This window comes from Ursus maritimus, unplaced genomic scaffold (assembly GCF_017311325.1).
Source record: "Ursus maritimus isolate PB19 unplaced genomic scaffold, ASM1731132v1 scaffold_19, whole genome shotgun sequence".
Taxonomy (NCBI): Eukaryota; Metazoa; Chordata; class Mammalia; order Carnivora; family Ursidae; genus Ursus; species Ursus maritimus.
The window spans coordinates 48,701,055-48,715,639 of record NW_024424341.1 but is presented as its reverse complement, the minus strand read 5'-3'; the positions used below and the strand labels follow the sequence as shown (position 1 = coordinate 48,715,639).

The following is a 14,585-nucleotide window of genomic DNA, read 5'->3' as shown; positions in this document are numbered from 1 at the left end:
AAGCTAAGAAAAGGAAAAACAGTTAACTTATAGAGATCACAATCCTGCAAGGCGTGAGTCTCCCCCAGTTTACAAAAGCCTCAGCAATTTACAAGAACAAAGCATTTCTATCAATGGTCTTGCTTTCAGAAGGGAACATAAATACAATTAAATGTCCTTATAATCTGCAGCCCATTGACAGATACTGGAAGCGGGCAAAGTAATGCTCCTCCAGGAAGCTCCTATCTTACTGTTAATGCCTTACTAGAAGGAAAAACAACCTTAACTTGACAATAGCAAGGCCTCCAGTATCTTGTGAGGAAACTATGAAAGTTGTTTCGAAAACCTCCCTGTTTCCTTACCTCCCCCAACCTCATAGTATATAATCAGCCACCCTTCACAACCCCGGGGCAGCAGTTCCTTCTGCCCACAGGTTCTGCCCCCGTGCGTTAGTAAACCACCATTTTGCACCAAAGATATCTCAAGAATTCTTTCTTGCTCATCAGCTCCAGACCTCACCCCCACTGAACCTCACTTATACTCCAAAACCCCATCAGTTTCCAGGACCTTGAGGGGGCTAGCTATTGTTGGGAACAGTCACTCACTATTCCCATCTAATAAAACCTTAGTCATGGTGGGCCGAACGCTTGGGGGATGATTGCCAACACGTATCTTGGGGGGTTTAGAGATAAAGGAAATTTCTAAAGGAATTTTTATATGTTAAAGTAGACTTACAGGATCCTGGGGGTCCGGCAAAGGTTGCCTTTTGCCCTTAGCAAAGTATTAACATCAAGGCACTTGAGTCCCTAGAGGAATGTCACTCTGCCTGTTCCGAGGACTAGTCAGTGGGCTGTAGGTAGTAAAGAAATTAAATAATTTTCTTCTGCCTTTGTTTCCCACATCATACCTATTGCAGTAAATGGCTGCGGAACTTAGAAAGAAACAACTTCTGAACACAGGGTCTGGCTTGTCTCTTCTCTCACCTGCAGCGCACTGGGGAATGGCTCTTAGCAGTCCCGAAGGGCCAATCCCGGTGTTTGGGCTGCGTGATTGTCAGCAACCCCTCCCAGGCTGAGCAGGACCCTGGAGAGGCAAGCCCACAGCCTACCCAGTTCTCAGAGCCTGCTGTTGGAGCCGCCTCAGGTGGAGTCTGGCGATGGAGAGGGGTTTGTCTGCCATACTCAACACCCGCTGAGATCCTATTAGCCTCTCTGTGCAGGGTGAGTCGTGGTAGGGAAGAGGGGACAAAATTCCCCGATTCGTGAGACGCCATGATAACTATTGGCAGGGTGTGGCTTCACGGCTTCTACCGAGCATGCGCACCGTTCACTGCCCGGCGCGCTAAGAAACGCGGTCGGGAATCGAACCCAGACCGGAAGTGCCCCCGCGCGGCCATTTCGCTTAGGTTGCTAACTGGTTGTGACCTGTCTGTCGCCCGTGTGGAACACTGAGGTGTTTTGGGACATTAGCAGTGAAGATCCTGTGGGGTCTGTGAGGGGCACTCGGCTTGGGGTGAGTGTGAGGGGCTCGGGGGACGAATGACGAGGGTCTGCGGAGTGAGGGGGTCCTCAGTGAAGGGGGGGCTGTGGGATGAGTGGCGTTTTCTAAGCCGAGATAGGTGATTGGCTCGGTTATTGTCAGGCTTTGCGTATTTCCTGTATGTGTGTTAAGTATTCTGGGAATTGAAATTCCAAGTGTGTTTAATATCAAAATTTGTATTGTTGGTCCTTGAAACTTGCTCACTTGAGGGCGGCGAACATGCTTCTGCGGCGGACCTTAGTAGCTGGTGCTGGGGACGTTCGGGGAGTGACTCTGGAGGCAGTGACTGGGAGCAGGAGCTTCAGGGATTGGAGGACTTTGAGGGTCCTCTCGTAACATCGGGGAGCAGTGTTTGGGGACCTACAGAAATCAGCGTGGGGTGCTAACGGTAGCTATATGGGAGCCGACGGACTGCAGGTCTGGGTGGTCGGTTATGGGGGTTTCTGAGGCACCTCCTTAGCTCCCTGTGGACATGGTAAGGGTCAGTAATTGGCAGTTGAACACATGGATGACGATTTCCTATTGGGGTGCAGTAATTGGAACCCCATGTTGGGGATTATTCGGGGTCCTGTGGCAATCACTCCCTGGGAAACATTTATTGGCAGCCAGCCTAGCCTGTCTGTGTCGAAGACAGGGAGGCATTTCTTGACCTCCGGCAGTCCTGTGGTCCTGTCCTTGGGGGATCTGCAGGTCAGTGCTGTGGATGACTGCATTTGGGTGTGGGGTTGGGAGGCAACTCATTCCCTAGAGTCCAGACGTGGCAAGTGAACCGGGGTCCTGGTGCGTGTGTGCAGGTTTCCAGGTGAAGGTGGGGGTTGAGGACAGGAAATTCAAGTTTTAGCTTTGTTATGGGGCGCCTGGCTGCTCAGTCAGTTGAGCGCGTGACACGATCTGGGGGTTGTAAGTTCGAGCCCCACCTTGGGTGTAGAGATAAAAATAAATATTTAAAAAAGAAAAAAAATGAGAAAAGTCTGGGCTGTCTAGGATGGGCACTGAAACGTCCAGAAGCTTGCACGGACATATCAGCATGGCCACTTCAGAGCCTCAGCTCTCTGAAGGCAACAGGAAATGGAAATGGTGTTTATGGAAGCTGAGCAGGTAGGGAACTGTGTGCAGTTTGGAACGAGGCAGAGGAAGGACTGACTCCTTTTTCTTCCCTCTGCGGACTGACTGACCATTAGGCAAAGCGTGTAACAGCTTCAGTTTCCTTATCCGCAAAATGGGCATAATAATGATTGTAATGTTTAGTGGACAGGGTTAATGAAAACTAAACAGGGTCTTTACCGCATGCCAGGCAGCTGTTGAAGGCTTAATAAGATTCATCACATGTTATTTCCCCCGATGCCTGCGATAAAAAACTTGCCTCCTCATTTTGGAAACTACAGTTAAAGTAATGTCTTCATATTCTCAAGGCTAAAAGGGGCAGAGCTACAATTAAACCTTCATGTAGTCCAAACTCTTTGTGTTTTGTTTTTTTAAGATTTGTTTATTTTAGAGAGAGAACACGAGTGCAGGGAGGGCCTGAGGGAGAGAGAATCCCAAAGCAGACTCCCCGCTGAAAGCAGAGCCTGATGTGGGCTCGATCCCAGGACCTGGAGATCATGACTTGAGCCGAAATCAAGAATTGGCCACTTGACTGAGCCACCCAGGCGCCCCTGAACTTTTCGTCTTTTATTTTACCCTGTTTAATAACTGGTTGGGTTCTTCCGAACTTTTATTCCATAGTGTCCAGCGCAGTGGCCTTCCCCTAAGGACCCTCAAAAATATTTGTGTGGAGCAAATGTTAGAGGAGTGACCATGTGAGCATCGCCTTTCCAGGACTTCCTGGTGGCTTTGCAGAGCCCGTGGGTCAGACCACATCATTGAGGCTGCGGGTCTCTGTTCTCAGCCCAGCCAGGTGCTCCCCAGCAGCTCTGATCGAAGCCTCCATATGCCCACCCAGCTTCAAGGTCCTGGGAAAAGTGGAATTGTCAGCAGGAGAAACCGAGAAGTGAAGCCCAGGGGAGACATGCCTGCTGATGAGAATTTGCCCCAAAGGTCCCAGGTCCTGGGTCCGCAGGAGCAGGATGGACCATGTGAGGTAAGCAGGAACAACCCCAGGGACAGTTCTCCAGAACTCGAGGGCAGACACAGGAAGCAGCAGATTGTGGACTCCGTGTTGCTGAGACTGTGTGCATCCGCCTGCTGAGGGTGGACCACGGGGACTGATGTCTCCTCGTTCACAGGCCTTCTGTGTAATAGAGGAAACTGTACAGGCTGATGGAGGAGGGTATATTGTAGAGGGCTCGTCCTGGAGCAGAGGAAGAAGAAAAAGTAGCCCCAGCCACTGTCGGGGAAATGCTAACTCCTTCCTGCTCAGCTCAGACGATCCTTTGTCCACCACTGGGTCTTTGCATATTCTCAGCTGGTCCCTGTCTGACTTCTTACCCGCTTGGTGGGGGTTGGCTCATATCCCCTCTGTCTTCATGGTTTATAGAATCATAGGATACTAGAGCAAAAACTGTGTTTTAAGGACATATGTGGTTTTTCCTACTTTAAAAGATGAATAAAAATGCCAGAGAATAGTGTTTCCAAATTGCCCACAGATACAGTACTTGATTTTGGGGAAAGAGAAAGGAAGATTCTTAGGTATACTCAAGATTTCATGAAATTCCAAGTTAGTCTGTGTATTTATTTATTTATTACAGATCTTTTTTGTTTATGTATTTGAGAGGGAGAGAGAGCAAGAGTGCAGGCACCAGCTGGTGGAGAGGCAGAGGGAGAGGGACAAGCGTGAGGGACTCCCCACTGTGAAGGCGGAGCCTAACTCTCGGCTTAATCCCAGGACCCTGAGATCATGACCTGAGCTGAAGTCAGACCTTTAACCAACTGAGCCACCCAGGCGCCCCTTGTCTGTGTATTTAAAGACACTGTGTTTTAAAACCATAATAAGTGACCATAATAATAAACAGTACATTGTTGACTTGTGATAGGTTTATAATCAAAGTCCCAGAGAGATATTCTGTTTTTTTAATAAGTATAATAAATGCATGGTTTATTACCATTGTGAACCAATACATTGTAAGATTATATATTTCAATAATGCTTACAGTCATCTCCACCTGACAGAAACATTCGATAATAGAAAACATTGAAAGAAAGGAACATTAAAACTATTAGAGTAAATGCTAAGTAAAAATCATTTAAAAATTAAAAGGTACTGCCTCAGATATTTAAAAGTCATTCTTAAAATGAAAATGTTAAACACCCAAATCGGGTGGCTTACGCAGAAGTTTATTTTCTCATAATTCCAGAGGCTAGAAATCCAAGATCAAGGTGTCGGCGGGATTGTTCCTTCTGCGGTCTCTCCTTGGCTTGTAGATGGACCTCTTCTGACTGTGTCCTCACATAATCTTCCTTCTGTGGGGTCGGTGTCTTAATTTCCTTTTCTTATAAGGACCCCTGGTCACATTGGATTGGGGCCTATTCTACTGACCTCATTTTAACTTAGTTACCTCTTTAAAGACCGTGTCTCCAAATACAGGCACATTTTGAGGTACTGGCAGTTAGGACTTCAACATAAGAATTTGGGGGGGTGGGAGGAGCTTGGAGGGGAGACACAAGCCCGTTAAGAGTGACAGAAAATTACACCGTAGGAAAATGCCTTTCATTTTGCGTTGATGTGGGTTGAATTGTTAAGAGTGTGGTTGAAAGCGTGTTCAAGTGGGTGTTACGATACGATACAGGTTACTTCATATTAGCTCATTCCCTTTTATATGGTGAAAATAATTTTGTCTGCTTGCCCTGGCTTTCATTTTGCCATTTCAGTAGATACTCCTTTTGCTAATTCAGATTTTCAGTCGGCTTGTAAATAAAAACAGCTGTCTTTGCAAGCAGCGCTCTGTGGCAGATGATCGAAATAGTCTGACACCATGAACTCGCTATAGCAAGAGGGTGTAACCTGGTTCACTGTTCTCCGTTAAGACCACGTGTTCCAGCTTAAAAAAAAAACAGCTGTCAACATTGTCTTTCCCCTCAGAGGCAATGAATTTTTACCCTATTAACTAAATATTTGGGTATTTACTTCCCAGTCTTTTAATGACACCCTTACACAGCTCTGTGATACTGAGATTTATGAGAAGCCTGTCTATTTGGTCATCATCCAGGGTTCTTGGCGCACAGCTCCCACATGCTTGGAATTTCCTGAGCAGTAAGCAGTAGGAGCATCTCTTGTCAACAATAGTCTTGTCTTCAGTTCCTGGGGAAAAAAAAAAAAAGCTTCAGAGCCACAAAGGTGAAGTGTGTGTCTTGTTATTCATAACAAGCCCCTTTCCACCACAACTGGGTTATGTAAATGAGGTGGATTTTGGAAATCCCCTTAGGGTGGTGGTTGTCAAGGGAACCGAGCCTGTGATTAGAGGGTTGGGTCTTTCAGCCCCACGTCTTCACCGCCCAGAGATGGGAGAGGGGCTGGGGTGGAATCAGTTACCAAAGGCTAGTGATCTACTCAGTCATGACTATGTAATAAGGCCCCCGTAAGCATCCAGTGGGTTTGGGGAGCTTCCCAGCTGGTGAGCACGTGGAGGTGCCCGGAGAGTGGTTCACCTGGAGGGGGCGTGGAAGCTTCCGCACGCCTGGCCCCGTGCACCTCTTCATCTGGCTCTTGATTCCTATCTTTTACTATCTTTTTATAATAAACCAGTGACCCTGGTGAGTAAATCGGTTTCCTTAATTCTTTGAGCTGCTCTGGTATATTAATTGAGCCCAAGAAGGGGGTCGCAGGAACTTCTAAGTGAAGCCACCCTGTCAGAGGTACAGGTGACAGGCCTGGGCCTGTGACTGGCGCCTGCAGTAGTGGGGCAACTCCGGTTTGTCACCAGGGCTTCTGACCCACTGGCCTTCAGAGGTTCCCATAACCCCCTCCTTGGGTTTGTTTAATTTTCAAGAGTAGCTGACAGAACTCCGGAAACCCATTTCCTCACTAGGTTACTGGTTTCCTACAAAGGAGATTAAAGGGTAAGAATCAACAGCCAGGGGGCGCCTGTGGGGCTCGGTCAGTTAAGCGTCTGCCTTCTGCTCAGGTCGTGATCCCAGGGTCCTGGCATCGAGCCCCATGTAGGGCTCCCTGCTCGGTGGGGAGCGTGCTTTTCCCTCTCCCCCTGCTTGTGCTCTGTCTCCTTCTCAAATAAATAAATAAAATCTCCAAAAAAACCCCACAAAAACCCAACAGCCAGATGAAGAGATACATAGGATGAGATTCCAAAGGAGCTTCCATCCCCATACAGTTTGAGGCCTGAAGTGATGTGGNNNAGCAGCCTGGGAACTCCCCAAACCCTGCCCTTTTGGGTGTTTATGAAGGCTTCATAACACATAACCCAGATTTCAGTGATGAAATCATTGGTGTGATTGGTTCCACCTCCAGCCCCTCTCCCCTCCCTGGGTCAGGGGGTGGGGCTGAAAGTTCAGTCCTCTCATCACGTGGTTGGTTCCCCTGGCAACCAGCCCCCCTTTCCCAAACATACGGCATTAACATAACAAAAGACACCTTTATCACTCTCTGCACTTAGGAAATTTCAAGGGTTTTAGGCGCTCTGTGCCAGAAAACTAGAACGAAGACCAGCCCAATATCACAAGTATGTCGTAGATGGCAGGATATTTTAGAAAATTTTTAACCCCCCAAAACACAATATGAAACGGGTGAGTTAGTGGGAAGCCATATAGATCGTGGTGAAAAATCATTAAAAACAAGCCGTGGGTAACTTCTCTATTCACCGGTAATGAGTAATTCACATCGGTGCGTGGTGTTACAGGGATCATTGTCATTTGAGGACGTGACCATGGACTTCAGCAGGGAAGAGTGGCAGCAGCTGGACCCTGCGCAGAGACGCCTGTACCAGGACGTGATGGGGGAGGTCTACAGCCACCTCCTGTCCCTGGGTGAGCACACCTGACCCGGCAGTGTCGGATGGACCTCGTTGAGATTGCCCTCCTTGTTGTGGAACGCGCTAGGGCGGCCGAAGTATGTGATCTGTTCGCCTTTGATTGTCCTGATTGCGTATTCCTTTAGGACACCTGTGAATATTACTCTGCTCCTAGTGAAACATGTTGACTTTTCCGATGAGCCAATGCAAAGCTTCGCTGAGTGGTCTCTCAAGCCCCAGACCACATCCAAATCCAGTATTCTTCCTCATTAACAGGGTATCACATTCCCAACCCAGAGATCATTTCCAGGATGGAAAAAGGAGAGAAGTTATGGCTAAGAGAGGCTCAGCTCCCACATCAGAGGCAGGGAGGTGAGTGACTGTTAGCTGGCCGACGTGCATATCTTCGAAGGGGGCCCTTATTCAGCCTGCCACGCCATCCGACCCCAGTGGAGGGCTGTAGGTCGCCTCCCACTCCCAGTTTCTGACTAACTCTGCGATACATTACCTTGTAAGTGCCCCTGAGGGGAAGGTGTAAGAATTTCTCAGAGGTGAACACTCTTGAGTGGGACTCCCTGCCCCCTGGATAGAAGTGTACTTAATGTGACTAAGGAAATCGTTCTGCTCTTCTCATGAGCTGCGTAATCTGCGCTCACGTGGGAGAACGCACAGGGACCCACATGTGTGCATCTTGCTTGCCCGCACGGCGTTTGTCGGATTTCTCATGACCCACGTGATAGGTGATAGGGCTGTTTCTGAATTTCATTTTTCTAATAACTAGTTAGAGCATCTCCTCATATCTGTCATCTGATTGGGTTTTCCATCTGTACCTTGCTTTTGTCATCTTGTTGTGTCTGTGGAGTTTGTCCTTAAGGCCTTTTGCCTTTTTATTTGTCCCCTGAATTCATTGGTTTTTCTTTTCTGTGCTCGATCTTCCTTCTTCTTTTCCCCTAACTGTGGCACCTGCAGTTCAGGGCCCCCGTGCTTCCCTCTGATCATCCCTTCATATAGGAATTACCTTCAAGGGTCCTTCTGTTTGGAACACCCAGGCCTCAATTTTTTGGTGCTCCCTGAATCAGCCCCCTCCAGTACCTGTGCCTAAACCATTTTCTGACCTTATTCATCTACGTGGCGGTCACTTCCTGTGGGATGACTCGCTTGCTCTGTTTTTCCTCACTTCCTCGGAAATTGGAATCCTTACACAAATCAAACATGCTTCTTGCCTTATACATTTTCTGAGTCCCTTGTGTGTCTTGGCTCTTCCACCTCAGTCTTACTTAGAAATCCAACCATTTTTTCTTTTGAATGTGCAGTTTAGGTACTCTTTGTCTTCATGCCAGTCGTCTCCCCTAAATTAGCTCCAGTTTCCCCCTGCTTGTGTTTTTGTTCCTCGTGGGTTTTGTGGATTCCAGTCGCTGATGAAGTCAGTCAAGATGCCATTGACAGATTTTACTGATATTTTGTTTTTTTCCTGGGATTACGGAAGAGTACAGTTATTACTTATGTAGGATTAACAAAGTCTTTTCAGTGACATTAGCATTGTGGCCACATATTTCTAATTTTAAGTGTAGCTGAAGAGTTCCATTGCTCACGCTCTGTTCCCTTGGGTTTCTTTCTTTTTTTTTTTTTTTTAAGATTTTATTTATTTATTCGACAGAGATAGAGACAGCCAGCGAGAGAGGGAACACAAGCAGGGGGAATGGGAGAGGAAGAAGCAGGCTCATAGCAGAGGAGCCTGATGTGGGGCTCGATCCCATAATGCCGGGATCACGCCCTGAGCCGAAGGCAGACGCTCAACCGCTGTGCCACCCAGGCGCCCCTGTTCCCTTGGGTTTCTGTTTACTTCCATGTCTGCTACAGAGACGTATGTATGATACACATAAATGTAGATAACGTATACTATCTAAGAAAACTGTAAATATCTGGGCGTGAGCCTCCTTAAGATTTTAAAAAGATGGTTGAGATGGTAAATTTTATATTACATGTTTTTTACCATACATTTTTTTAAGGTTTTAAGTAATCTCTGCATCAAACATGGGGCTCAAACTCACAACCCCAAGATCAAGAGTCGTGCGCTTGACCGACTAAGCCAGCCAGGTGCCCCCCCCCCTTTTTTTTCTTTTTAGCATCTGTTCTATACTAGTCAATTTGATGATCAATGACTCCCATTCTTGGTGGAAAAAAATGGTATATTAGGTAGCATAAGGCTGAAAGTTATACAGAGAGACCAAGGTTCAGTGTGATAATTTTCTAGAATTATTTCTCTCCTGTAGAAATTTTTTTAAAAAGTTAAAATAAAAAAAGGGGGTCATCAGGAGGCCTCACTTCTTGTATTCTTCAAGTGTCTAAGTTTTTCCCTTGCTGCTGTCGCACTGTGCTTTATGATGCTGCCGGTCTGTGTGACTGCATGTGCACGGCATCCAGAGGCAGGTTCTACTGGGCGGAAAAGGGGTGGGGGGTATCGAGAAGCTTGTGGTCTTCCACCCAGGCCAGAGGTGGTGCGTCAGGTTGTATGCATATTCTATCAGTAGAAACAGTCTCGCCGTCCCACCTCGTTGCAAGAGCGCTGGGAGCTGTTACGTAGCTTGGCAGCCACGTACCTGGCCACAGTTAACTTCTATGGGAGAGGGTGACACAGATTTCAGGGGACAGTTTGCTTCTCCACTCTCTTTTTTTTTTTTAAGATTTTATTTATTTATTTGACAGAGAGCACAACTAGGCAGACTGACAGGCAGAGGCAGAGGGAGGAGAAGACTCCCCGCCGAGCAGGGAGCCCGATGTGGGGCTCGATCCCAGGACCCTGAGATCATGACCTGAGCCCAAGGCAGATGCTCAACCGACTGAGCCCCCCGAGGCGCCCCTTGTCCACTCTTCCAACATACTTTTCTTGGGTTATAAGTTTATAGGTTCAAGCAAACAGATTTCAGCTTCCTAGAGAGTTGAGTTTGGGCAAAGGTATTTCACTGCTTGGCCATGTCAGGGTTGGAGCTTTCTTACTTCTGCAGAGGATTTGTAGGGCAGATGGATTTGGTGTTGTTTCTAACGAGTGAGAGGAAACTGGGAGGTTAGTGACAATTTAGATCTGAAAGCTAATGAAGAGCTGTCCTCTGAGTCCCTCCTTCAAGCCTTGGCTGTTCCCAGATGTTGCCCTGTCACCCCCTTGTCTGTATTTTCTGTCATCGTCGGTGTGTGTGTGTATCTCCAGATACCTAGACCACCTGCCTGCATAAGTGACGCCAGCTTAGAATTAGAAACTCTAATCTCATTTTCCCCAGAGCTCCGCCAGGTGATTTTGGTCAGTTACTTAGAGATTCTGTGCCGCCGCCTGCTCATGTGTGAGACAGGGAGAGAAGACGCAGGTGCCTCATGCAGGATTGTGAGGATGTAAGAGTGGCCGTGCACACGATGTAGAACGGGGTTTGGCAGCTGCTCCGTGCTGGATGCAGACAGGTGACACGTAACTGTCTCCTCCCCACTGCTCATCGCCGTCATCACCACCGTCATTATTATCATGACTCAGCAATTTGTGTTCAGCCTCGGGCCGCTCCTGTGGTTTCTCCTCCCTCCTCTGCTAACTTGAGTCTCTTTCATCTTCTTTTTCTCCTTCCAGAAGGGGTGTTCGGACTTAAAACCTCCCAACAGAAAATGTTTGAAAAAGCTTCATGTCACAATGATAAGGAAAGTGAAGTCACAAGAGGTGGTCCATGGTGTTCCATTTCAGAAGGCCTGTGGGAACATGCCAGCCGTACAGCGAGGGCTCAGCAGAAGCAGCAGGAACCTGCGCAGCGTGGGGCCTTCCTCACCAGGAGAACCCTGGATACAGAGAGAGACTCTGAACGGAAGGACCCTGGAAAAATAGTTCATGTGAGGCCCCACCTTGTTTCTTCACCAAAAAGACCTCATAAACGTTGCTCATTTGCAAAGAGTTTGAAGCCTAACCTAGAAGTAAATCGTCAAAATCAAAGCGGTAGCACAGAGCACCTCGATGAGCTTGCTGGCTCTGGCCAGCTGCTCACCCATGGCTCTTCCCATGTGGACTGCAAGATAATTCAGCCGGGAGAGAACTTCTGCGAAGGGAATCAACATACGAAAGTCCGCAGCCATAAACAGTCACGTGCACAGCATCCAGTTTGTAATCAGGAGAAACCCAACAAATGTGCTGAATGTGGGAGGGGCTTCCCTCAGAAGTCACCCCTCGAGCAACAGAGATTTCATAGCGTAGAAAACCTCCAGGAATGTAGCAGGTGTGCAAAGGGCTTCACCCTGCAACCAAAGCTTGGTGTGTATCTGAGAGATCACACAGGTAACGTTCCTTACATCTGTAAGGAGTGTGGGAAGGTCTTCATTCAGAGATCAGAACTGATCACACACCAGAAAACTCACACGAGAAAGAAGCCCCATAAATGCCACGAATGTGGGAAAGCCTTTTTCCAGATGTTATCTCTCTTCAGACATCAGAGAACTCACACTAGTGGGAAACTCTACGAATGCAGTGAATGTGGGAAAGGCTTCTCCCAGAATTCAACTCTCACCATACATCAGAAGATTCACACGGGTGAGCGCCAGTATGCGTGCACTGAATGTGGGAAGGCCTTCACCCAGAAGTCCACGCTCAGCTTGCACCAGAGAATCCACTCGGGGGAGAAGTCCTATGTGTGCATTGAGTGCGGGCAGGCCTTCGTGCAGAAGGCGCATCTGACCGTGCATCAGAGAGGCCACACAGGAGAGAAGCCTTACCCGTGCCACAGCTGTGGGAAGGCCTTCATTTCCAAGTCACAGCTCGATATACATCACCGAATTCATACTGGGGAGAAGCCTTACGAATGCAGTGACTGTGGAAAAGCCTTCACGCAAAAGTCACACCTCAATATCCACCAGAAAATTCACACCGGAGAAAGACAACATGTATGCAGCGACTGTGGGAAAGCCTTCAACCAGAAGTCCATACTCAGCATGCATCAGAGAACTCACACTGGGGAGAAGCCTTACAAGTGCAGCGACTGTGGGAAAGCCTTCACTTCCAAGTCACAGTTCAAGGAGCACCAGCGGATTCACACGGGAGAGAAACCCTACGTGTGCACCGAATGTGGGAAGGCTTTCAATGGCAGGTCCAATTTCCACAAGCATCAGATGACGCACACGAGAGAGAAAACCTTTGCCTGTTACAAGTGTGGGAACGCCTTTCTCCAGAAATCACAGTTGATGGCACATCAGAGAACTCATGTTGGAGAGAAGCCCTATGAGTGCTGTGACTGTGGGAAATCCTTCAGCAGGAAGCCACAGCTCCAGGTGCATCAGCGGGTTCACACGGGCGAGATGCCCTACGCGTGTTCTCAGTGTGGGAAGGCCTTCAACAACAGATCCAATTTTAATAAACACCAGACAACTCATACTAGAGACAGGTCTTACTAAGGCAGTTACGTAGTGAAAGGCTTTACTTAGAAATCAGTTCCTCGTGTGCATCAGCGTGTGCATAAATGAAACAAACTCTGAATTTCTCAAAGAAGAAAAAAATCTCCCAGGCGTCAGCTTCGGTTGTAGGTCATAGAATCCACGATTCTGAAAACCCCCAGGAATGGACTGCGTGTTGCATAGTTACACATTATTTGACGTGAAAGAAGTGACTCAGAAAATAACGAGGGTAAATGTCCATGTTTGTGCTAGCCTCCTTAAGGATTATAAAATGCATCGGGGAAGAAACCCTAACACGTTGAGAAACGTGGTTCTCTAGAAAGTAGTACAAGACACTTTTCCCAGATCGTTCATAGGAAAATTTGTGAGAAATTCATGATAACCACTGTTGAATACGGAGTATCAGTATTTTTAAAGTACTAGCAAACTGAATGACCAGACGCCAGTGTGTGTGTGTGTGTGTGTGTGTGTTTATGTGGTCAGGTCAGCATATACGTACATAGATGCATATATACACCTGCAGTAACGCTCGCTCCGTTCTGTCGTGTTTGCTGTAGAATTCACTGCATGGCAGAGGGGTGGGGAGATGATACACTTTTTAAAAGGATCTACTGTAATTGTGTTTATTCCCAGTTGAACATATCCCAAGGTTGCACAGTCAGTAATTACTAATTTCTTTATATGTACAGGCAAAGCTACCTCGTTTTATCGTGCTTTGCAGATACTGCATTTTTACAACTCGCAGGTGTGTGACGGCCCTGCGTCGGGCAAGTTGCGGTGCCACTTTCCCCACAGCCTTTGCTCCCGTCATGTCTCTGTCACATGTTGGTCTTTCTTGGAGTATTTCCAAGTTTTTCATCGTTATTCTGTTGGTCGTGATGATCTGTGATGAGTGATCACGACTTACTGAAAGTTCAGTTGATGGTGTTTTTTGGCAGTTAGGTGTTTTTTTTAACAAGGATACACTTTTTTTAGGCGTAACGCTGTTGCACGCCTCATAGACTGCGTGTAGTGCCAACGTAACTTCCACATGCGCTGGGAAGCAAAAAAGTAATTTGACTTGTTTTTATTTTATCGCGTGGCGTGAAACTGAACCCGCGGTATCTCCGAGGCATGCGTCTCGACACGTGAATGTACTTTTTTGGTAAATATATAAATGTGATCTTATAACATACACTGGTCTTCACAGTGCACCTTTTCTCTTTCATGACCCACTCAGCTCTACCCACCCTACCGTACTCCAACCCCCGTTTCTTTCCACCTCCACCATCTCTGGTGAGCAGCTCCATAAATGACCAGTGTTGACCTTTCACTGTGGACTTCTTTGTATCTTTATACAGGCTCCTAATCATTTACACTGGGAGTCGGCAGACTGGCCATCAGCCAGATAGGGCCGGCCACCTGTAATTTTAAATAAAAGTTGTATTGGACAAAGCCGTGCTCCTGTGTTTACGTAGGGTCTGTGACCATCCCTGTGCTCCAGTGGCCTGCAGGCCGAAAATCTGTACCATCCGGCCCTTTACAGAAGATTACCAGCGCCCGATACCCACACGCACATCACCATGTCCACAATCCTGTCTGTGTAGGAACTCTGTCCTCCGTCTTACAAACATCGGATTGTGCCGCACGCGTGTGCCCCTTGTTCTTTCCACGCTGCACTGCTTCTGCTCAGCGGCTGCAGGGAAGTCTGTGGGGTGCACACGCGAATTCACCCATCCTCACAGGTTTTACTCTTTTTTCACGCCACTCTTTGCT

The 14,585-nt window shown here is 47.6% G+C and overlaps 1 protein-coding gene across 6 annotated transcripts; it reads left to right on the top strand.

Annotated features, from left to right (window-relative positions):
• The first annotated feature begins 1,333 nt into the window (after positions 1–1,333).
• ZNF175 (zinc finger protein 175) lies at positions 1,334–14,264 on the top strand. Of its 6 annotated transcripts, none has more exons than XM_040632922.1 (5): positions 1,335–1,491; positions 3,407–3,598; positions 7,308–7,516; positions 7,695–7,790; positions 11,029–14,264. In XM_040632922.1, the coding sequence occupies exons 4-5, from the start codon at positions 7,730–7,732 to the stop codon at positions 12,828–12,830; spliced, it is 1,863 nt and encodes a 620-aa protein (XP_040488856.1). In that variant the 5' UTR covers positions 1,335–1,491; positions 3,407–3,598; positions 7,308–7,516; positions 7,695–7,729; the 3' UTR covers positions 12,831–14,264. The 6 variants fall into 6 exon arrangements, with proteins under 6 accessions (XP_040488857.1, XP_040488856.1, XP_008682966.2 ...); XM_008684741.2 differs by having other exon boundaries at positions 1,336–1,491; positions 7,308–7,434; XM_008684742.2 differs by having other exon boundaries at positions 1,342–1,491; positions 3,461–3,598; positions 7,308–7,434.
• Positions 14,265–14,585: the final 321 nt, after the last annotated feature.

Coding starts and splice junctions, on each gene's coding strand:
- ZNF175 (XM_008684741.2), top strand. CDS start 3,449: ATGCCCACCCAGCTTCAAGGTCCTGGGAAAAGTGGAATTGTCAGCAGG. Junction 3,599..7,307: donor AGCAGGATGGACCATGTGAG/GTAAGCAGGAAC, acceptor GTGGTGTTACAG/GGATCATTGTCATTTGAGGA. Junction 7,435..7,694: donor CAGCCACCTCCTGTCCCTGG/GTGAGCACACCT, acceptor CCTCATTAACAG/GGTATCACATTCCCAACCCA.